Genomic DNA, 23,104 nt, shown 5'->3' on the forward strand with positions numbered 1-23,104 from the left:
ATGTCCAATAATTATAAGCCCCATAATAATTCACATTTCCAGTTGCTGTAGGATTATTTAGCAAAGTAGCTCAAATTAAGATCCTACATCAGTATGGTGGTTGATAAATGACCTAATTACTTTTGGCAACCTGTTGTTTTGGATGAGGTGTCTCAATGTATAGCGGCAGCTTGTCATCTTCTTCCTGTCATTTTATTGTACTAACGAGGGCTAATGTTTCAACCATTTATCTTTGTCAGGTAACAGAAACGGTACAATACTAATACAGAATTTAAAAAAAAACAGTTTGAATGTCCCTCGAACAATAAATATCTACTCACATCACAAATGCTGAGCTGCCCTGTTTCTGTCTCATTGTACAGCCCCTGAATGTCAATGCTCTAACTGGCAGGGGAATAGCTATGACAAATAGAAATATGCCGTGTGAAATGAATAGTCATTCCGCTCCCTTTTCAGATCCAAACAAATTATTCTATTTTAATGAGAACACTGTAGGATATGCTCAGTCCTTATTTTCAGCGTTCATGTTTTCTTAAAGGGATACTTTGTGTTTTATCTACTTCCCTTGAGTCGGATGAACTCGTGGATACCATTTGTATGTCTCTGTGTCAAGTATGAAGGAAGTTAGAGGTAGTTTCGCGAGCCAATGCAAACTAGCATTAGCGCAATGACGAAGTCTATGGGTATCTGCTACCATGCTAACACATATACCCATAGACTTCCAGTCATTGCACTAATGTTAGTTAGCAATTGCGCTAGATAGTAACTTCCTTCAAACTGCACACAGACATAAAAATGGTATCCACGAGTTCATCTGACTAGGGAAGTTGATAAAAGGCCTCATTGCCAAAATCCCGAAGTATCCCTTTAATTCCCGTAACAAGCACACCAAATTCAGATACAGACAGAGATATCAGAAAGAGATCCCTATGTGTTGTCTGTTAGTTCAGAAAGACACATGAGATGGACACATCACTTATTCATCCACGATTTCTAACCAAGAGCTCACATTTGTATTAAAAACGTATTGAAGTGAGCCCTGGTTTGTCTAAACCAATCCTTAGGCCGTCATAGAGTTAACAGGCCTATGTCAGATTTGGCCAACTCATCTCCTGGAGAGCCACTGGGGTATGCTGGCTTTTGGAACACCTTATACTGTAACACACCTAATTTAAGCATATCAAAGCAGCTAATTAGTAGAATCAGGTGTGTTAGAGCAGGGCTTGAGCAAAAACCTGCATACCCAGTAGCTCTGCAGGAGACTGGTTGGCCACCCCTTCCCTTCATAATGTAGAGTAGTTGTGGTCAGCTTCATTGAGCTCCCACAGCGATGGAAGAGTTGGACATACAGTAGCATTGGGGGTGTCCGTGTAACTCCTTTCCATGATATCCGTCCTGTCACTAATCATGTCCCTGTGGTCCCCCAGGACTTATCAGAGGACCGCCACTCGCCGCCGCTGCTGACTGTCAACGGACCCGAGGACAAGCTGTTCCGCAGCAAGAGCGCCGACATGGAGCAGCTGACGTCGGAGAAGGAGCGCATTAAGAAGATGCTGTCTGAAGGGTAATGTTATGGAACAGCCCCCCCCCCCCCCCCCCCGCACACTGCAGTTCGCAAAACACACACCTTGTAGTTACACAATGAGATCCAAAAAAGTCGAGTTCCATTGTGCCACCATGGTCATTGTTTACAGTGGCTAGGTCTCCCTTGGGAAAGAGGTATTCTGACCTCAGTGTGACTTCCTGGTTAAATGAAGGTTAAATTAAAATACTGTAGACCACAGTGCACACTATTTTTCTCCAAATGGTAATAATGTGCCACCCCATTGGTGTGAAGTCACATTGGTGTCTTCAAATAACCTTTCAAATTAGCTCGCACCAGATTGTGACATTTTATTTTAATTGTGGTAGCATAGTGTGACATTTTAAATGTAAAATGTAAATGTAGCCTATTGTCTCCCACTATCTGGTGTTGTCATGCAACTGTTGGGTTACCTAGTGAGTCACTGAGCAGCTATCACGTGTCGCCAGGCATAGTGTGTGTTCCCCGTCATCTGATTTCTGGGGCAGAGTTTGCGCTAACGTGCCAAATGATGATAAAGGTTCAGTGGGCTTGTGGTGCGAAAGCATAAATGTGATCACAATGGCAGAGGTGAAGCCTTTTTAGAACATGGGATATATGGTGCCTAAGTGAATGGAACGCCACACGGACGCTGAGCTCACGTAATAGGATGATGTGACCCGGAGACTGTCACACATGATTTAACTCACCACTACGTTAGGGAGGAGCGTGCGTGGCGAGAGGAAAGCAGATCAGTGCTTAAAGCAAACCATTAGATAATAACTCCTATATAGAGTGTATGGGACGTGTTTTAGCTGTGGAAATGTACTAGCATAATCAAGCCATGGCTCTAGGCGGTATGGTTTCTCCTATTGTGGAGGTTGTTGTGAGTGGGAGGTTGAGCCCAATGACAGGTGGCCACTGACCTGTATGAGGCTGAGTCATGTATAGTTAAAACATGGTCATTAATGAGGCTCTACAACAGAGCCATTCAGACACCAGTCTGCCTTCCAACCCACCCATGCACACAAAATACAATTTTCAAATGTTCTCTGACAACCCCTCCTTGTTCTTTTCTTGCATGTAACGAGGGTTGTATGTTTTTTTTAGTGCCTGTTGCTATGGTGAGTTGGTTGGTAGTTGGCAGACAGTTAGAAACGGCATGGAGGCTGTTTTTTGCCTGAGGCCTCAGTACTTTAGAAGATGCTGGTCTTAGAAGACTGGTGTAATTTTCCCATCTCCCTCAAATTATTTGAAAGCTCTTATTCATTCAATATAATGACTAATGGTCCCACATTCTGGCATGACAGGGATTCTAAAACCCCTTAATAGCTGTACTGTATATCACTCAGTGAGCAGTACTTTGCACCTGACTATGACCTCTGGTTAGTCTAATCATGGTGCACTTATCTTCTGATTTGGTTTTTCCCTCCAGGTCCATATGTGAGATTAACCTGGAGGCAGAGCTGTTCACCCTGCAGGATAGCAACGCTAAGCTAGTGGCGGCACTTCACGAGGCTAACACTGGCGTGGAGGAGTGGAAGAAACAGCTGGCTGAGTATCAGGAGGAGACTGGCAGGCTACGAGATCAGGTAAGAGCTATGGTGACAGACCACTGCTATTCCAGTTGCTTGCATCCCACTTAACTGGTCTGGATCCATAATGGCAGATTATTAGGTTTAAACAGGGGGTAACCCTTAGACTTTGCCACTTTGGTGGTCAAAGTGGGATCGTGCCCATGAGAGAGACCATTCTCAAAGCAACAGCATATGAAGATCTACTGAAGATCAGTGGTCACATGGTAGTTACACCTGGGTTATGTCAAAGGACCGTGCTGACATTTGGTAAATGCTGCACATTCAGTGCTGCAGGTACCACCGGTTTGATAACATATTTTATGTATCACTGTTGACGTGCCTCGATAATCAGAGGGAGAAATGTGTTTTGCTTAACTTGAACTTAATTGGAAAAAGAGATGTGTCCTTGGTCAGGCTTAATGAGGTTCTTTCATGTGACAGATTAAAGTACCACCGGAACATCTTCTGGAAGAAATTGGCTGTCAACAGTCCTATTTTAGCTTCAGGCACTGAGGGGAACAACATCCATCTCAGTCTGAAAACAAGCTAAGGTTATCCACTTCTGCAACAAAGTCAACCAGGTGGTTGGAAGTAGACCATGTCTCCAGGGCTTGGCGGAGCGGTAAAGCAGTTTGAGGACAGGACACCCTATTTCCCCCTGCCCTAGTTAGGGAGGAAGTGACAAATCACCCAGAGGGAGAGCAGGCAAGACATTGGCTAGGATTTTCTACCAAGCCACCATTCAAAGTAAGCCCTTTCCTCTCCAGGCTCTGCAAGCGGTAGACACGCTTTACTGAAGGGGTCGGTTTATTTTCTGGGATATCTCTGACACTGCAGAGATGCTCTGGTTCCAAGCCTACTCTCTCATGTCTTGCCTTGCACTTCTGTAGACAGTAGCTGAGATGCGGTAGGAGCGAAGCGAGGAAGTCCTTTTTAAATACAAACTATACCAAGGGATAATGCTAACATTGTTCATACAAGCTCTTTTCAGCTAATTTCACCATAATGTATTCGACTTGGGCTCCTATTCATTTTCCTGCAAGGCAATTTGATAACAGTTTTAGAGATGAAATGAGAATTTCAGAAAGGACTATTTTCATGTACTTGTATGTTGAGGTTAGATTGGCTTCAGGTCTCATCAGTAATACTGTTGTCCATGTTGTCAGCGGTGGTGTGAAAGGGCTGTTGTGAGCAAGCAGTACCATCATTCCCCCGGGGACTTGCTGTCACATGGATTTGACAGGATGGGGTTGGGTCCTATCGGAATGCTAGATACCCTTAGAGCAGCTTTCTCAAGCGCCGCTGGATGGCATGACATGGAATCTTAAAGGGCCACTTTGAAATTCACTCTGAAGATGCGGAGGAGATATAAAGGGAGAGATGGTAATTGCGAAGGCTGAGCACAAACCCATGCAAACTTCAGTTTTCAATAAACAAGTCTGTTTTGTTATACAATTCTCACCATGTTCCTGTCTGGTGTTAAAGTGAAGATAATTGGCGAAAAGTAAAAAAAAAAGTTTTGATTTCAAGGGATAAATAGTTTCTCTCTTTTAATCACTGTCACTCCCCACATGAGCATATGTGGAATTCAAAACTATGAGTCACAATTTATTTGTAAAAGTAGGTCAAATAAATCTGACTAAATCCCTCCGGCAATTAATAAAAGGAAAGGGGATACCTAGTCAGTTGTATAACTGAAATGTCTTCCGCATTTAACCCAACCCCTCTGAATCAGAGAGGTGGGGGGGCTGCCATAATCGACATCCACGTCTTCCGCGCCCTGGGAACAGTGGGTTAACTGCCTTGCTCAGTGGCAGAATGACAGATTTTTACCTTGTCAGCTTGGGGATTCAATCCAGCAACCTTTCGGTTACTGTCCCCAATGCTCTAACCACTAGGCTACCTGGTCTCCATGGTATTCTGCGTTATTGTGGTTCTTTAACCCATCATAGCTGACCGCCGAGATGAGATGATATTTAACCATCCACTGTCATTGCATTATGTTCCCCAGCAAGACAACCAAGAAGGGTCACTGACAACAACCAATTCATTTATTGTTTTATATATTTTCCTTTATTATTTCCCACAAACCCTACCACCCCTCCCCTAATTGGAGTTAATAAACAATAACACTTAGGCTTCTACTTCCAGATTATACATACTATATATATTTTACGGACACAATCTATTTTACAATAGTTATATTTTGTTTGTTTTTAGTTCTGCGCTTCTTAACACCCAACCGCTTAAACCGGAAGCCAGCCGCACAAATGTGTTGGCGGAAACACCATTAAACTGACAACTGAGGTCAGCCTGCAGGCGCCTGGCCCGCCACAAGGAGTCGCTAGAGCGCAATGAGCCAAGTAAAACCCCCCGGCCAAACCCTCCCCTAACCCGGATGACGCTGGGCCAACTGTGCGCCGCCCTATGGGACTCCCGATCACGGCCGGTTGGGATACAGCCCGGAATCGAACCCGGGTCTGTAGTGACACCTCTAGCACTGCAATGCAGCGCTTTAGACCGCTGCGCCACTCGGGAGGCGAGCTGCCACTACTGGCCAGCCCAGGTGAAACACCTTCACACAAACAAGATGACAAACTAGCACAGGTGTAAAACATATAGTCTAACGAGGTGACGCCAATCTGTGCGCCCCACGTGCTAATGTCCAACCTCAAAATATACTGTACATGGAAAAACCAAAGCCTTGGCCTAAGCAAGTGTCTTGAGATGTTGCTTCAATATATCCACATAATTTTCCCTCCTCATGATGCCATCTATTTTGTGAAGTGCACCAGTCCCTCCTGCAGCAAAGCACCCCCACAACATGATGCTGCCACCCCCGTGCTTCACGGTTGGGATGGTGGTCTAAGGCTTGCAAGCCTCTCCCTTTTTCCTCCAAACATAAGATGTTCAGTATGGCCAAACAGTTCTATTTTTCTTTCATCAGACCAGAGGACATTTCTCCAAAAAGTACAATCTTTGTCCGCATGTGCAGTTGCAAACCGTAGTCTGGCTTTTTTATGGCGGTTTTGGAGCAGTGGCTACTTCCTTGCTGAGCAGAGTTTCAGGTTATGTCGATATAGGACTTGTTTTACTGTGGATATAGATACTTTTGTACCTGTTTCCTCCAGCATCCTCACTCCTTTGCTGTTGTTCTGGGATTGATTTGCACTTTTTGCACCAAAGTACGCTCATCTCTAGGAGACCGAACGCGTCTCCTTCCTGAGCAGTATGACAACTGCGTGGTCCCATGGTGTTTATACTTACATACTATTGTTTGTACAGATGAACGTGGTACCTTCAGGCGTTTGGAAATTGCTCCCAAGGATGAACCAGACTTGTGGAGGTCTACAATTCTTTTTTTGAGGTCTTGGCTGATTTATTTTTTATTTTCCCAAGATGTCAAGCAAAGAGGCCCCAAGTTTGAAGGTAGGCCTTGAAATACATCGAGGTACACCTCCAATTGACTCAAATGATGTCAATTTGCCTATCAGAAGTTTAGCCTAGTGGTTTGTCCTAAGTGACTTGCCAAAACTATAGTTTGTTAACAAGAAATTTGTGGAGCGGTTGAAAAACAAGTTTTAATGACTCCAACCTAAGTGTATGTAAACTTCCTACTTCAACTGTATATATATATATATAAAGATAGATATTACTTTTACAATCTTTTTTTAATATATTTTCTTTTTCTTTCTGTAGTTGCCTAAAACTCTCACGTTTTAAGAAACAGGGAAGGACAAGACGTACGTTTCTCTCATCTCCTTGAAAGGAGCACAACCAAAACAAAACTCATCTCCAATATGGAAAAACGTGCAGTCATAATAAATTGACTGCCCACCCTTGAAAGACAATCAGCAACCAAGTTGTCCTTACCACGGACATGTCTGATTTCAAAGGGAAATTCCTATAATATCTGTTGTAACTTTTCTCTCGTGATTTTCCTCAGTGGAATGGCTTCAAGGAAACAAATAGCAGTGCATATGATGGTCAAGAGAAACTGATTATCACTCTTTGCTTTGGGAAAATGACCAACACAAATAGGCTGGAAACACTCAGTTTGTTATTTTAAGTAAAACATAACCAATCTTTGTTAAACATAAATACCAATCTTGTTTTTGCATGGGTTTCGTGACGAGGTTAGCTTTAAACAGCTAGGACCGCTATTTCTTGTTCCGGGATTCCTGCTTAAATGACAGGTTAAAATCTACTTGAAAGAGCCGCTAAGCTGCTAACGTTAGCCATTAAGCTAACGAAGTTAGTCCCAGAGTTTTCCAATGGAGCCCCTCTTTGTCTGGAGAAGTAAATGAACGGTTCCAGCGCTGTAGGAGCTGTATCTACTATGCTTTGTTTCGGGACAATCTGAATGACTCAGTTCCAATGCGGCAACTGTTTGCTTGCTAAAGATTATTGGCTTGAGGTGGCTTCCTTGATCACGCAGGTCGCCAGTCTATGTAAGAAACTGGGGAAAACGCAGTGTGGAATGTTTACCTTTTCTACGCCTGTGGCTGGGCGGCAATCGCGCATATTGGATGCATCTCCGTCTTGTCGTTTGTCATTATCCTACTGGCGGAGTCGAAGGAGGACAGCGGAGTCAAAGGAGCACAGTAAGAGGAGCATCGGAAACAATGATTGTCGCATGTCACGAGCCGTGGAAGCCCAAGACAGCGGCCTCCCGCGAAGCAGTCTTCACTCCCAACGAGAGGCCCAGAGCGGATACAAACAACGAATAGTTTCACTGCCCTGGAGCCTGATTTTCCTGCACCTTCGTTGCTGGGGATACCAGTGTTTCTGCGGCCGCTGTGCCTACTCCTACTCCTTCCCCTACGATTTCAAAGTTGACGTCGGCAACCTTCCGTCCCTGCTCTGGATCGAGCGGGGCTTTTCCATCTGTCGGAGATCTGCGCCACCCTGTGAAGAGTAGGAGTTGGTGGATTTTATCGTCCTTCTCGCCAGCCATGATTTTGGGCAGCTCCATGATAAGAAATGTGACTGTTTTTGCACCAGGAACAATATCCTATCCCGGAGCTTGAGTAAATTACATTACTAAGCTGCTCCCGAATGTACTACACCAGGACATGGATATCGACTCAATCGTAGTCCGTGGTTTTTAATGACATTATGAAGGGCAGCTCTGAACAGTTGAAACTGGATTTCAAAGAGCTTGATAATGTATGTGATATCAACAGATAGATATACAGTGGGGAGAACAAGTATTTGATACACTGCCGATTTTGCAGGTTTTCCTACTTACAAAGCACGTAGAGGTCTGTAATTTTTGTCATAGGTACACTTCAACTGTGGGAGACGGAATCTAAAACAAAAATCCAGAAAATCACATTGTATGATTTTTAAGTAATTCATTTGCATTTTATTGCATGACATAAGTATTTGATCACCTACCAACCAGTAAGAATTCCGGCTCTCACAGACCTGTTAGTTTTCATGAGCCAACCTCAGTATCTCTTGTCCAAGTGCAACTGGAAGGACAATTTGAGTTGCACTGGGCCATTTGTCCTGCCCAGAAGTGGTGCGAGAATGCTATTTCCTCATTAGAACACCATCTCTGTCAAAGTAACCCACACAAACTTCATCAAACTCCTCTGGATGTATCTCAGCAAAAAGAGGGGAGAGTGAAACATCTTTACTCTGTCTGTTAAGCAATCAGCTGCTTCCTAGACATCGAAGTGAAGGAACCATCTCTTCCTTCAGCGGTCCTATAAACTTGCTCACCTCTGGGGTTTTCAAAGGAGAGGTTAACTCAGGAGGTTTGCCTAAATCAGGATCAGGATAAATGTGATGATACTGCGAGACGCTGGGGCAGCCCAGTCCTTTATTTTGGAGCGTGTTTTGCCTTTGTTTGACTCTACATTTCTCAAAAATGAATGAGACCTCCTTCACCGGTAGGCTAAGCCTCACTCCAATGACAACGGAACCAGAAATAAGGTCAGACTCGAGTTCAACATTATACAGAGGAACTTCGATGCAACCCATCTCCACGCCTTGTACTAACACACTGTAATCAGTTGTTGAAGTGTCAAAGGCAAAATACTGGGCTGCCACAGTGTCTCGCAGTATTTTCACTGGGTGCTTAACAGCATCGCCACTCTGCAGAGACACAAACCCGTCTGAAACAAAGGGTTCTTACACATCTGATCCAACTCTTGTTTAGGAGATACCAGAGACTTAATCGGCTTGAGTGCTCCCACAAGAGAACTGCTTTTTCTCTCATTTTTCTGTTTCAACTTCGGACACTGAGAGACAATGTGTCCTTTCTCACGGCCTTTATGATAACTGCTTTTTCATATCTGCCGATCTTTATCTTTGGGCACTGTAGTAATTTAATGAAACCTTGCAGTAGGAGGTGACTTCTAGATTGCTTTTTGCTTAGAGATAACTACTGGGTGCTTTGTTAATGAAGGTAGTTTTATGTGTCAACACAAACACATCTGCAAAAACTGCAGCTTTCTCGAGTGAGATCCTTACGCTCATAAATGTAGGTAACAACCCTTTCGTGAAGGCAATTCTTAAACTGCTCTAAGTATGAGTCTTTAAATCCTCAAGTCCTTGACCTCTTGAGAACCACACCACCGATCAAAAAGACATGCTTGTTCCCTTGCGAACTCAACATGCCTTTGTAATTCTGTCTTTTGTAATTTACAGAACTGTTGTCTGTATGCCTCTGGGACCAACTCATAAACCTGAAGGACAGCAGCTTTAACAGTGTAATAATCTGAACTCTGATCAAGAGATAAAGCAGTGTACTCTTTCTAGGCTTTTCCCACAAGAACACTTTGGAGGGGAAGTGACAAAATATCAATGTACATAGGGCAACAGCCTCTAAGTTGCAGGGTTGAGTAGCCGGGTGGTAGCCGGCTAGTGATGGCTATTTAACTGTCTGATGGCTTTGAGATAGATGTTTTTAAGTCTCTTGGTCCCAGCTTTGCTGCACCTGTACTGACCTTGCCTTCTGGATGATAGCGGGGTGAACAGGCCATGGCTCGCGGGGTTGATGTCCTTGATGATCTTTTTGGCCTTCCTGTGACATCTGGTGCTGTATGTGTTGGGGAGGGCAGGCAGTGTGCCCCCGGTGATGTGTTGGGCCACTACCCTCTGGAGAGCCCTGCGGTTGTGGGCGGTGCAGTTGCCATACCAGGCGGTGATACAGCCCGACAGGATGCTCTCAATTGTGCATCTGTAAAGGTTTGTGAAGGTCTTAGGTGCCAAGACTAATTTCTTCAGCCTGCTGAGGTTGCCTTTTTCACCACACTGTGTGTGTGGGTGGACCATTTCAGATTGTCAGTGATGTGTACAAGCAGGCTGTTCCGTCCAAGACCAAACTCTGTTGAGGGTGCTGGATGGCCTGACTGGATTGAGTGTTTCCAGATCTATATATATCTCTGTTGAATGGCATGTTCATGTTCTTGTTGTTTGGCTGCACACCCATCTTGTCTTTCCTTGTGCTCAAACTCTAATTTCTGTTGTTTTCATTTTGCCTTTAGTTCTACCTCTCACAGTTTTGCATGTCAATGGGGTGTACTCTACCACCCTTGGGACCCTATTCATCATCCTCCCTCCCAGGAAGAATTTTCTCCTCCCACCAAATCAATACACTGTAGACTAACCCTTTTACTACCACTCTCGAATCGGCATGTGCAACTTTGATGTCATAATGCTTTGCGATGACGAGCAGATTTGCCTTTTTACATTTATCTAGCATCTCCCATGTAGGGTTTTTCACAAATGCTTAAAGTCCATGTTTTATTTTATTTTATTTTATAAGCCTGTGTGTTTATGCAACTTTCAAAATGATTCCAACAGTCTCAGGGTGGATGTCAGTGACAGAAACTATGACAAAAGTGTATTTTGAACATTCAAATATCTGGGCACAGCAGAGCTTCTGAGTAGGTGATTAGAGCGACTACCATACACATGGGAAACAAGATCCCAGACAAGCCCCCATTTTGTTACATTCCCCAGCAAGAAAAAAATTGGCGCACTAACAAAGAGTCACTGACAACAACCAAAACAAAACATGTGGGGGTTTTAGGAGGGGTACTGAAAGACACTCATGGGGGTGTTTACTGAAAGTTGACTAGCAACAACAACTGGGACCTAAAGACACCCACCGTGAGCACCCACTAAATTTGCCCAAGAACAGGCAAACAAAATTAAAGACAGGCCGCAAACCAAAAAGTGGAGCAAAACAAAAACCGGTAAGATCAGATAAAGGATTGTTCTTTCAGAAATCAAATGAAGAGTGCCAACTAAAGGTGTTAACCCTCCACATCTCTCAAGACAACTGGAGCACTGGGCAAGCCACTCTTAAATATTACCAGCCCAGGTGAAACACCTTCCCACAAACGAGATGACAAACCAGCACAGGTGTAACACATACTGACTAACAAAGTGACGTGAATCTGTGCGCTCCACGTGCCAAAGTCCAAATATAAATGGAAAAAAACAAATCCTGTAATAGCATGTACACTAAGATTTAAAAAGTCCTTCCTTGTTATTCTCTCCGGTGTTGTGTGTTGGCAGGTGGCAGAGCTGGAGGCTCAGAGCGGGCGGCCTGGTCCCAGTGAATCTGAGACGAGGGATGAGCTGACCCAGACGTTAGAGGAGTTGGAAGCCTTGCTCAAAGCTAAAGACGAGGTGAGACCCGGGGCTCAGACACACTTTCCAGGCAGCCAGGTACTGCTAGCCTCAAGATGCCAGTCTTCTAGGCTGTCTAGATAGCACCGTTGAAAGAAACTGGTGAGGTACAAGCTGAGGTTTTCACTTGAGAATCTCAAGAAACCAATTTTTCGAGCACTTCCTGTGCTTTGCATACTCTGAATTCCACCTCTTGTTCAAAGGAAATTGCTTTACGTACAGTACCAGTCAAATGTTTGGACACACCTACTCATTCAAGGGTTTTTCTTAATTTTTTTACTATTTTCTACATTGTAGAATAATAGTGAAGACATCAAAACTATGAAATAACACATGGAATCATGTAGTAACCAAAAGTGTTAAACAAATCAAAATATCTTATATTTGAGGTTCTTCAAAGTAGCCACCCTTTGCCTTGATGACAGCTTTGCACACACTTGGCATTCTCTCAACCAGCTTCATGAGGTAGTCACCTGGAATGCATTTCAATTAACAGGTGTGCCTTGTTAAAAGTTAATTTGTGGAATTTCATCCCTTAATGCATTTGAGACAATCAGTTGTGTTGTGACAAGGTAGGGGTGGTATACAGAAGATAGCCCTATTTGGTAAAAGACCAAGTCCATATTATGGCAAGAACAGCTCAAATAAGCAAAGAGAAATGACAGTCCATCATTACTTTAATACATGAATGTCAGCCAATCTGGAAAATGTAAAGAACTTTGAAAGTTTATTCAAGTGCAGTCACAAAAACCATCAAGAGCTATGATGAAACTGGCTCTCATGAGGACCGCCACAGGAATGGAAGACCCAGAGTTACCTCTGCTGCAGAATATAAGTTAATTAGTTAACTGCAACTCAGATTGCAGCCCAAATAAATGCTTCACAAAGTTCAAGTAACAGACACATCTCAACATCAACTGTTTAGAGGAGACTGCGTGAATCAGGCCTTCATGGTCAAATTGCTGCAGAGAAACCACTACTAAAGGACACCAATAAAAATGAACTAATAAGAAGAAGATACTTGCTTGGGCCAAGAAACACGAGCAATAGACATTAGACCGGTGGAAATCTGTCTTTTGGTCTGAAGTCCAAATTCAAAATGTTTGGTTCCAACCTCCTTGTCCTTGTGAGACGCAGAGTAGGAGAACAGATGATATCCCTATGTGTGGTTCCCACCGTGAAGCATGGAGGAGGAGGTGTGATGGTGCTTTGCTGGTGACACTGTCTGTGATTTTATTTAGAATTCAAGGCACACTTAACCAGCATGGCTACCACAGCATTCTGCAGCGATACGCCATCCCATCTGGTTTGGGCTTAGTGGGACTATCATTTGTTTTTCAACAGGATGAATGACCCAACACACCTCCAGGCTGTGTAAGGGCTATTTGATAGAGAAGGAGAGTGATGGATTGCTGCATCAGATGACCTGGCCTCCACAATCACCTGACCACAACCCAAATTAGATGGTTTGGGATGAGTTGGACCGCAGAGTGAAGGAAAAGCAGCCAACAAGTGTTCAGCATATGTGGGAACTCCAAGAGTGTTGGAAAAGCATTCCAGGTGAAGCTGGTTGAGAGAATGCCAAGAGTGTGCAAAGCTTTCATCGAGGCAAAGGGTGGCTACTTTGAGGAATCTAAAATATATATTTTGATTTAACACTTTTTGGAATACTACATGATTCCATATGTGTTATTTCATAGTGTTGATGTCTTCACTATAGAAAATTGTCAAAATAAAGAAACCCTTGAATGAGTAGGTGTGGCCAAACATTTGACTGGTATTGTATATCTACAGGTAACTGCCGAAATAGAGGAAACATCAACATGAAGTGTCTTAATAGGGCATTGGGCCACTTTATTAATAGTCCTTGGTATAGATTATACGAGTGCCTGGAACTATTGGAGGGATGTGACACCATTCTTTTACAAGAAATTCCATCATTTGGTATTTTGTTGATGGTGGTGGAAAACTGTCTCAGGCGCTGCTCCAAACTCTCCCATAAGTGTTAAATTGGGTTGAGATCTGGTGACTGAGACTGCCATGTCATATGGTTTATATTGTTTTCATGCTCATAAAACCATTCGTGCCCTGTCGATGTGGGGCATTGTAGTCCTGTGGTAGCCAAAATAATGGTCAACTGGGCCTACCCAGCATTTTTATACATGATGGGATGTTAATTGCTTGGGAATTGCTCAGGAACCACACGCTTTCAATATACTTTGTCTTTTTTAGGAAATCCACAATCTACAGAGCAAGAATTCAGATATTCGTGATTTAGAGAAAGAGAGGGAAGAGGCGGTTCAGAGACTTCAGGTGAGTTTTAGGAATTGGGGCAGAACATGCAGTTTTGGCTTTTCCAAACTATACTGAAGACGAGTGATTCTCAGCCAGGGGGTCGGGCACCGCTTGGGGGTCTCAGAGTTTTCAAAGGGTCTGAAAAAATGCAGGGGGAATATCTAAAGATATGACAGTGGGAGAATCTCAATTACATACTCCTCGCATCCTCTCTACTGGCCTCCTCCTCAAAATCCATTGGAGATGGTCAGAGTGGAGGGACCTCTGGCATTCTCATCCAATGAGTTTTGATAAGGAGATGAATAGAGAATATGCTAGGAGTATGCAATTGAGATCTTTAACATGAATTGATCCGAAGTCCTCTGTCACCTTGTGGACCTTCTAGGATCTGGAGACACGGAATGCAGAACTTGAGCAACGGGTGGAGAGAGCCGAGCAGACTCTGGCTTCCTCTCTGGAGGAGCGGGATAGGGCGGAGAGTGAGGTTCAGCGGGTCATCGACGTCCTGGATGTCAAGATCTTCGACCTGAATGACCTGCGACAGAGCTTGGCCAAGCTCATCGACAAATAGCGCAACGCGATGACAGGATTTAGAGGGCGATGAACAAGGACGGAAAGGAAGCTAGCTCTTTTGGAACAATGTTTGCTCAAGCACATTATTACAGCGGTTAAGAGTAGAACCGTGGATACACCCGTTGCAGCGGTACATTGTTATTTTCAAGGTGATGGATAGGAGCAGTCTAATTTTATTTTCTTCGTCGCTGTGAGAATTGTTAAGTCGACGTTTACACCATTTATCTAAATGTTTTGTTGGGTCTTGAACTTTTAAAAGAAGTTTAAATGAATCTGGACTTGTACTTAAAAATGTAGTTGCCAAATTATTGTTTCCGTTTGTCAGTATTAACAATTAATAATAGATTTACTTCTGTTGTTTTATGTGTTGTATTACATTAACAGTTTACATAATAATTATTTGGTAATCCTACAGAAATGTTGCTGCGGAGAGTTTATCACCAAGGGTACTCAATGACAAAACTTAATGAGCTCAGTGAAGAACCTTGCCACAAGTACAGTAATGTGAGTTATGCGCATTACCCAATGTGCAACCTTTTACAAATAGATTTAAAAGCACAAGTAGTGTTATTAGTAAAGATGTACTGTACTTGATTCAATGCAAAGCTAACCTGGTATCTCTACTTTCACTCATGCACACCATCGAGATTCTCTTCTGACCTAGGCATTGAGGCATTTTTTCTTGGTATTATATAGGTACAAGTAAGGTTAAATCAGTGTTGAATTAGCAATACAGTTTTTTGACAAGTACTCTGTAGGTAATGTAATCTCACCTTGTTCATGTAGACAAACTGCAATTCTGTTGAACAATGACCACATTTACATGCATTTCGGATAGTAGCTCATATCCTGCTTAAGGTCTTATTCGGCATAAGCTGTTTACTTTGACATCCCGCTCACAAGTATCCATGTGACTAAATAGAATATTCCTAATTTAAGTTCATATGGGTTAAATGGAATAGTAACTGAAATGTGGACACTGACTGTCGGCCTATAACCTCTCACACGTAGAATAATATAATATTAACTCCTGCAGAATAATGCATTTCTTTTTTTTAATCCCCTTTTCTCCCCAATTTTCGTGGTATCCAATCGCTAGTAATTACTATCTTGTCTCATCGCTACAACTCCCGTACGGGCTTGGGCGAGACGAAGGTCGAAAGCCATGCGTCCTCCGAAGCACAACCCAACCAAGCCGCACTGCTTCTTAACACAGCGCGCCTCCAACCCGGAAGCCAGCCGCACCAATGCGTAGGAGGAAACACCGTGCACCTGGCCCCCTTGGTTAGCGCGCTCTGCGCCCGGCCCGCCACAGGAGTCGCTGGAGCGCGATGAGACAAGGATATCCCTACCGGCCAAACCCTCCCTAACCAGGACGACGCTAGGCCAATTGTGCGTCGCCCCACGGACCCCCCGGTCGCGGCCGGCTGCGACAGAGCCTGGGCCCGAACCCAGAGACTCTGGTGGCGCAGCTAGCACTGCGATGCAGTGCCCTAGACCACTGCGCCACCCGGGAGGCAATAATGCATTTCTTATTGTAAAATGATACAACAAATGTTAATTTTGTCTCGGGAACAGGAGTGGAGAAATATGATTTTTTTTCTTTCAGCATCTCTTGAGAAAATGTGAATATGTGTGTAACATGTTATATTTGACACTGTTATGCAAGCAGACAGTAGTTCACCCACACAAAATATGCACCTGAGACGAACTGAAGTCTCATCAGAAGTGTTTTCCCAGCTTTTCATTTAACCTTAACCAGTCAAATTGATGATATTTGGACATTTTCCACAGGAACAATTTTCCCACTGATTTGGAGTTATTGTGTTTTCTCCCAGGTCCCATAACGAAACAGACAAATTTACTGGTAACTAGATTACTAATGCATTCATCTGGTAAACATTACTTTATTTAGTCTTCTAGGGCATCAAGTTATGACAAAAGAGAAGCTGCATGTACAGTGCATTTGGAAAGTATTCAGACCCCTTGACTTTCTCCACATTTTGTTACATTCTCAAATTGATAAAATTATGCTACATTCTACACAATAACCCATAATGACAAAGCAAAAACAATGAGGGAAAATGTATTACAAATACAAAATGGCTATCACATTGTACAGTATTCAGACGCTGTACTCAGTACTTTGCTGAAACACCTTTTGTATTGACTACAGCATCGAGTCTTCTTGGGTATGACGCTACAAGCATGGCACACTTGTATTTGGGGAGTTTCTCCCATTCTGCTTTGCAGATCCTCTCAAGCTCTGTCAGGTTGGATGGGGAGCGTCGCTGCACAGCTATTTTCAGGTTTCTCCAGTAATGTTAGATTGGTTTCAAGTCCGGGCCACTCAAGGACATTGAGACTTGTCCCGAAGCCACTCTTACGCTGTCTTGGCTGTGTGCTTAGGGTCGTTGTCCTGTTGGAAGGTGAACCTTCACCTCAGTCTCAGGTCCTGAGCACTCTAGAGCAGGTTTTCATCAAGGCTCTCTCTGTACTTTGCTCTGTTCATCTTTCACTCTATCCTGACTAGTCTCACAGTCCCAGTTCATCAAACCAGAGAATCTTGTTTCTCATGGCCTGATTCCTTTAGGTACCTTTTGGAAAATTCAAAGTGGGCTGTCATGTGCCTTTTTACTGAGCAGTGGCTTCCGTCTGGCCACTCTACCATAAAGGTCTGATTGGTGGAGGGCTGCAGAAATGGTTGTCCTTCTGGAAGGCTCTCCCATCCCCAGAGAGTAGCTCTGTCAGTGACAATTGGGTTCTTGGTCACATCACTGATTTCTCTTTCTCCCCTGATTGTTCAGTTTGGCTGAGTGGCCAGCTCTAAGGATCTTGGTGGTTTCAAACTTCTTCCATTTAAGAATGATGGAGGTTACGGTGTTCTTAGACTTTCAACGCTGCAGACATTTCTTAGTACCTTTCCCCAGGTGGACTCCAATCAAGTTGTAGAAACATTTCAAGGATGATCAATGGAAACAGGATGCACCTGAGCTCAATTTAAGTTTCATAGCAAAGGGTCTGAATACTTATGTAAATAAGGTATTTCAGTTTTTATTTTTGTATAAATTTGCAAAAAATATGTTTTTGCTTTGTCATTATGGGGTATTGTGTGTGTAGATTGAGGGGGGGGGGGGGATAATTGAATCCATTTTAGAATAAGACCGTAACGTAACGAAGGGGTCTGAATACTTTCCGAATGCACTGTATCGAACTATAGTTGAAAAACAAATGGTCTTCCAAATGTTGGAAATTATAAGCAGAAACATATCTAAATTAGGGGTGAAAGTATCCTAAGCCAGTAGGCTATACATTCCAGTAGCCTACAGAGTATCAGAAAAAAAAAATATTATGGTGGATGGAACTGCGCATGTAGCCAACTTTTTGAAGTGATTTGTTTGAGAATCAGAGGAAAACATCACAACACCCATGATATGTGAAACTGAGCCTGCGCAGAACTTGAAAAACAACAGTGGGCCTAAACGTGATAAGATGTTTACATGCCACAGTATCTTGTCTAAGATCAGCATATCCCAGGCTCCCGAGTGGTGCAGCATCACCGTGCTAGAGGTGTCACTACAGACCCTGGTTCGATTCTAGGCAGTGTCACAACCGGCCGTGATTGGGAGTCCCACAATTGGCCTAGCGTCGTCTGGGTTAGGATTTGGCCGGAGTAGGCCATCATTGTAAATAATAATTTGTTCTTAACTGACTTGCCTAGTTAAATAAACGGGTTCCTCAAAACCGGGATACAAAATTTTTAGGGTTATTGTAAACAGGATAAGTTTTATATATGCGTCAACTCAAAAACAGAATACTTGAGTATACCGAAAATAACGGGATATTGGTATGCATGTAAACGTGGTCTCTGCTGTTCCTACCTAAAAGTGTGACTGTCATCCAAGAATTTATGTAAAGATAATCAGGAAGTGCAACCTGCTTTGTGTACTTCTTGATGCCTATATTCTTAATTCTTTGGGGAGTGTGGTGGGGTGGGGGGGGGGTCAACATGGTTGTTTTCCGAGCCTATCTACAACCTTAAGGAGAAGACTGTTGACAAAATGTGATCATCCAACTGGAGTAAGGATACAAAATGCAGTACCAAAGATGCACTTTTCTTACCCACAACTGGATGAAGCACAATCTGTACTGACTGGACAATACATTTCTATAATGGAAAAGAATTGTCTTGGAATGCCTGTGGAATTATTCTGTAATTAAAATATAGTGTTCTCATACTCTTAATACACAAGTAACTTACTGACAACCACTAATATTTAAAATACCTCAGCGACCTGCTTTGAACTCTAAGTCAGTATTTTAGTACTTCCAAATATTATGATTATCCTTGTAATCACATTATTGGACAGGTGGTTTATATTTGCCTTACTTAACAAGGATAAAAAAATTCCAGTATTAAAACAGGGCCTTATTAACCACACTTGCCTGATTTGACTTTACTTTCTGCATAGGAGGAACCCATGTTTATAATAAAAGTTTCAATATACGAGGAATTTTCCTTCGCTTTGGGGTCTCAGTATTTCACTTGCCAGCAATTTCTTTTTAATTTGTTTTGAACACAAGCTGTACTTTACAATGCCATAAAATCCTGTGTACTGCACATTTTTATCTTGTAAATTGTTGGTTGTGCACAAGTGCATCAAGCACAAACATGTTGGCCTTATCAGAAATCTTGCTTGCATACTGTTCAGTAAAAACAAATATCAGCCTACTGAGAATGTGTCAACTAATGCGTTGATTCCCACCTTTAGTGCATTCCCTCATAATGAACGATCAGCTGTTGTCGAACAACAATTTTTTTCAAGTGTGCATCAAATACTTTACAGATAAACGCAACATGTAAAGTGTTGGTCCCAAAAATGCCACTAAAATGAGCAGTTGTCACAACACAGATGTCCCAAGTTGGAGTGTTCTGACTGCAATAATATCCAGAGCATTTAATGTTAATTTCTCTACCATAAGCCACCTCCGTTGTTTTAAAGAATTTGGCAGTACATCCGATCTGCCTCAACCGCAAACCACACCAGCCCCAGACCTCCACACCCAGCTTCTTCACCTGCGGGATTGTTTGAGACCAACCACCCGGACAGCTGATGAAACAGGAGTGTTTGTAATAAAGCCCCTGTGGAGAAAAACTAATTTTGATTGGCTGGGCCAGTCTCCCAAGTGTGAAGGCCTATGTCGTGAAAACGATAAATTATGCCCTATTGAAATTGTTTATTTTTGTCTGTGTAGATTAAAAGCCAAAATTAGTGACATTTTAAACTGGCATTTAAAGCACACTAAATTGTAAAAAAATAAAATAAATCATGCCTGCCATTTCAAACACATGTATGTGAATTCAGAGCCATTGTGCATTTGTCAGCTTCATTTGGGGCCGGTTCAATTAATTTGTCACACAAGTATGTACGCAAGTCACCTTGAATTGTCTGGCTATTTGATTTGTTTTAATGTTTTTTTGAGCTGTCCATGCCCTCATGAAGGCCTGACTATCAATCAAATTCAGACGGTCCTTTAGCTCAGACCCTTCAATTATGGATTAACTTTGCATCAAGGCCAGGCAATGTCATTTAAAAAAATGTTTATTTTACATAACAGTTCTGCATATGTCCCAAAGAAAGCACCAAGCAAACAGTTTACTTCAGCTTCTTCTTGGGGCGCAGGTTGCTGGTGTGTCCACACTTCTTCTTGCGGCAGTTAACAGCACGAGGATGGAGGCGAGCGTAGCACCTGCAGCACAAAAAGGCTCAGAACTGTCCAAAGTTTGTAGTCCAGCGGTGTAAACCACTGCCAACTAGCGCTCCAAATGGGTTAATTTGAACTAATACATTATACTGATTAGCTACCCAGTCTTTTCAGACTTATGAAATCTGAACGTGTGGGATATGGTTGACGTGAAACAGAATTAACAGGTCCATTGTCCAGTCATCCATTCAAGGGGACACTCTCACATCAAGGGGAATTAAGTTTTCCTTTAACAGAGCAACATTACTGCAGTTGCTGAATGTTGCATTTCCATCACCTCAATCTCAAATGTGCATTTAGGTTTCTTAATGGTAAACTGACACTAAAAATAAAGGGTGAGTTTAAAGAAATGCTCCAACCTTAAATATTTTGTAAAAACAGTTGTTCATTGCCGGCATTAAGTTAACTTACTTGCGGCAGATCATTTTGTCGCAGTTGTACTTCTGGGCCAGCTGTCTCAGAGATGGCTCAATAATGCCTCCACGCAGACGCAGCACAAGATGCAGGGTGGACTCTGGAGGGGAACAAAAATAGTACTTTTGTACACTTCTTAGCCAGTAGTTCTGAAACTAGCATGCACAAGTCAAAAGTGGTCCCCAAAAATGTTGTACTACATCACATGTACTGATATGTGCACCACATCATTGTACGCCCTCTCGTTCTGCTGTGCATGCATCTTGCTAGCTGTCACTCAAATGGCAAGAGGCTGAAGCTCATTGGCTGAAAATAATTTAGGGGGCTGACCCAAGTGGGAGAAAATAGCACACAAAGCTCCCAGAAAAAACTTTGTAGCTATCTTAGGTAAAACAGTAATTCTGCTCATAGATAATGCATGTATGAACTACACATTGACACCTCCAGCCTGAAGCAGGTTTAAAAAAAGTATAGCCCCAAAGTATGTCTTTAAAAGCACCTGTACCTTTTCACATAGGGCTAACTCATAACTTTGAGCAGCATTACATACTCTCATTAACTCCTTCTCTTACCTTTCTGGATGTTGTAGTCTGACAAGGTGCGACCATCTTCAAGCTGTTTTCCAGCGAAGATCAGACGCTGCTGGTCAGGAGGAATACCTGAGAATAGAAAGCACATTGATGACCCACTAATGAAATCACTCATGCACAGTGCTAGTATCAAAGCCATACAGTATGACAAATGAGCTACAATTAAACTTAAAATACCTTCCTTATCCTGGATCTTGGCCTTGACATTTTCAATAGTATCGCTGGGCTCAACCTCAAGGGTGATGGTTTTCCCCGTCAACGTCTTCACAAAGATCTGCATCTTGGCAGGCTGTTGGGAGAGAAATTGGTGCAAGTTGGTGGTAAGTTAGCGGATTTATTTTAGAAGCTTGTTAACTAGCGGAGTCTGCTACTCCCTGGCACCAAGGATGGAAATCCACAAACAATGCTATGGAAGTCCACAACTCAGTCATTAACGAGTATTAATCTCTTTGGAGGACAATAGTGAACACGCTGGCTATACCATCGGCAATACGAATGAGTATCCAACCACCTCGCTAACGTATTAGCTAGCCATCAACTGCGGTCCAGCCAGTGCTTCTAATAAGGCCTCTGCCACATGTTGGAGCTCGTATTTCAATACTCATATTTACACATCTAACATGAGATAACCAAATGGCTACAAGTACACGTATATGGTAGCGGGCAGACACTGGTGTATTTCTATAACATTATAAATGCGTATTCTAGTCAATTTCCCAAAAATGGTTATGGACAAAAATGTGAACCCACCCGGCTGCTTGCTGAGCCTCAACGAAAAGAGTCTGTACAAGGCGGAAGTTATATTACATCACATCCTCTTCTGCTTCGCACCAGCTTTTTTAATTTTCACAAATCTGTTTGATTAATCCTGACTCTACTAACAGCAAAATGTGGGGAAAGTTAGCTTCAGGATCATTTAAAGTTGCAATATACTACCGGTATCACTAAATTGTATCCACAAACGACCAGTCGCTTGGAACAGGTGTTAGATAATTACATTTTACTGCCACCCTCTGGTGTGACTGAGTAAACTTCTCTGATGAGGTCATTTATATTACCATACCTGTCTCAAGTGTGTATTATTTAATCATTTATTTGACTATATAATGTACAGTATGTATGAATTTATCAGTGGTGGGAGAAATAGGGAAGACAGGTTCACGGTAAGGGATGAAAATATGCCACATTAACTCCATTTAAGATGCTCTAACAGCAACTCTTAAGTTTCAAAACAACATCTTCCTAATTGCCATGCAAACAGCGTTGATACTGTATGTGAACGTGAGGCAAGGCAAATTTATATTGTAAGGTTATCCACAGAAATGCTATTATGAATAAAATACAATTTTTTATGATATCCAATTGAACCCACCCGGCTGCTTTCCTTGTTACAGTCTTGTCCCATCACTGCAACTCCCCTATGGACTCAGGAGAGGCAAAAGTTAAGAGCCAAGCATCCGCTGAAACACAACCCTGCCAAGTCCGCACTGCTTCTTGACACACTGCTTGCTTATCCCAGAAGCCAGCTGCACCAATGTGTCGGAGGAAACACCGTCCAGCTAGAGATCAAAGTCAGCTGAAGAGCCGACAAGGTAAAAATATGTCATTCTGCCCCTGAACAAGGCAGTTAACCCAGGCTGCCATTGAAAATAAGAATTTGTTCTTAACTGACTTGC

At 42.8% G+C, this 23,104-nt stretch overlaps 2 protein-coding genes across 6 annotated transcripts in view; one reads left to right on the forward strand and one right to left on the reverse strand.

Moving 5' to 3' along the window:
- The window catches only part of homer3b (homer scaffold protein 3b), a 48,050-nt gene extending 28,653 nt beyond the window's left edge, over positions 1 to 19,397 (forward strand). For all 5 annotated transcript variants that reach the window (XM_055861978.1, XM_055861976.1, XM_055861981.1 and 2 more), the window contains 5 exons: positions 1,428 to 1,564; positions 2,997 to 3,153; positions 11,677 to 11,790; positions 14,023 to 14,103; positions 14,471 to 19,397. In XM_055861978.1, the coding sequence (XP_055717953.1) occupies positions 1,428 to 1,564; positions 2,997 to 3,153; positions 11,677 to 11,790; positions 14,023 to 14,103; positions 14,471 to 14,656 (675 nt within the window). In that variant the 3' untranslated portion in view covers positions 14,657 to 19,397. The remainder of the gene's footprint in view (positions 1 to 1,427; positions 1,565 to 2,996; positions 3,154 to 11,676; positions 11,791 to 14,022; positions 14,104 to 14,470) is intronic.
- An 846-nt stretch (positions 19,398 to 20,243) lies between these two features.
- LOC129810954 (ubiquitin-60S ribosomal protein L40) lies at positions 20,244 to 22,287 on the reverse strand. Its single transcript, XM_055861982.1, has 5 exons — positions 22,179 to 22,287; positions 21,606 to 21,717; positions 21,411 to 21,497; positions 20,836 to 20,938; positions 20,244 to 20,409 (listed from the first exon to the last, which is right to left on the reverse strand). Exons 2-5 carry the CDS (start codon positions 21,706 to 21,708, stop codon positions 20,316 to 20,318), a joined length of 387 nt encoding a protein of 128 aa, XP_055717957.1. The 5' UTR covers positions 21,709 to 21,717; positions 22,179 to 22,287; the 3' UTR covers positions 20,244 to 20,315.
- Positions 22,288 to 23,104: the final 817 nt, after the last annotated feature.

This window comes from Salvelinus fontinalis, chromosome 14 (assembly GCF_029448725.1).
Source record: "Salvelinus fontinalis isolate EN_2023a chromosome 14, ASM2944872v1, whole genome shotgun sequence".
NCBI classification, from domain to species: domain Eukaryota; kingdom Metazoa; phylum Chordata; class Actinopteri; order Salmoniformes; family Salmonidae; genus Salvelinus; species Salvelinus fontinalis.

Excerpts from the sequence above, each read along its gene's own strand:
- LOC129810954 (XM_055861982.1), bottom strand. The coding sequence starts at position 21,708 with ATGCAGATCTTTGTGAAGACGTTGACGGGGAAAACCATCACCCTTGAG. Across the intron at positions 21,498-21,605 it reads CAAGATCCAGGATAAGGAAG|GTATTCCTCCTGACCAGCAG; the intron begins GTATTTTAAGTT and ends TTCTATTCTCAG. Across the intron at positions 20,410-20,835 it reads GACAAAATGATCTGCCGCAA|GTGCTACGCTCGCCTCCATC; the intron begins GTAAGTTAACTT and ends TTTGTGCTGCAG.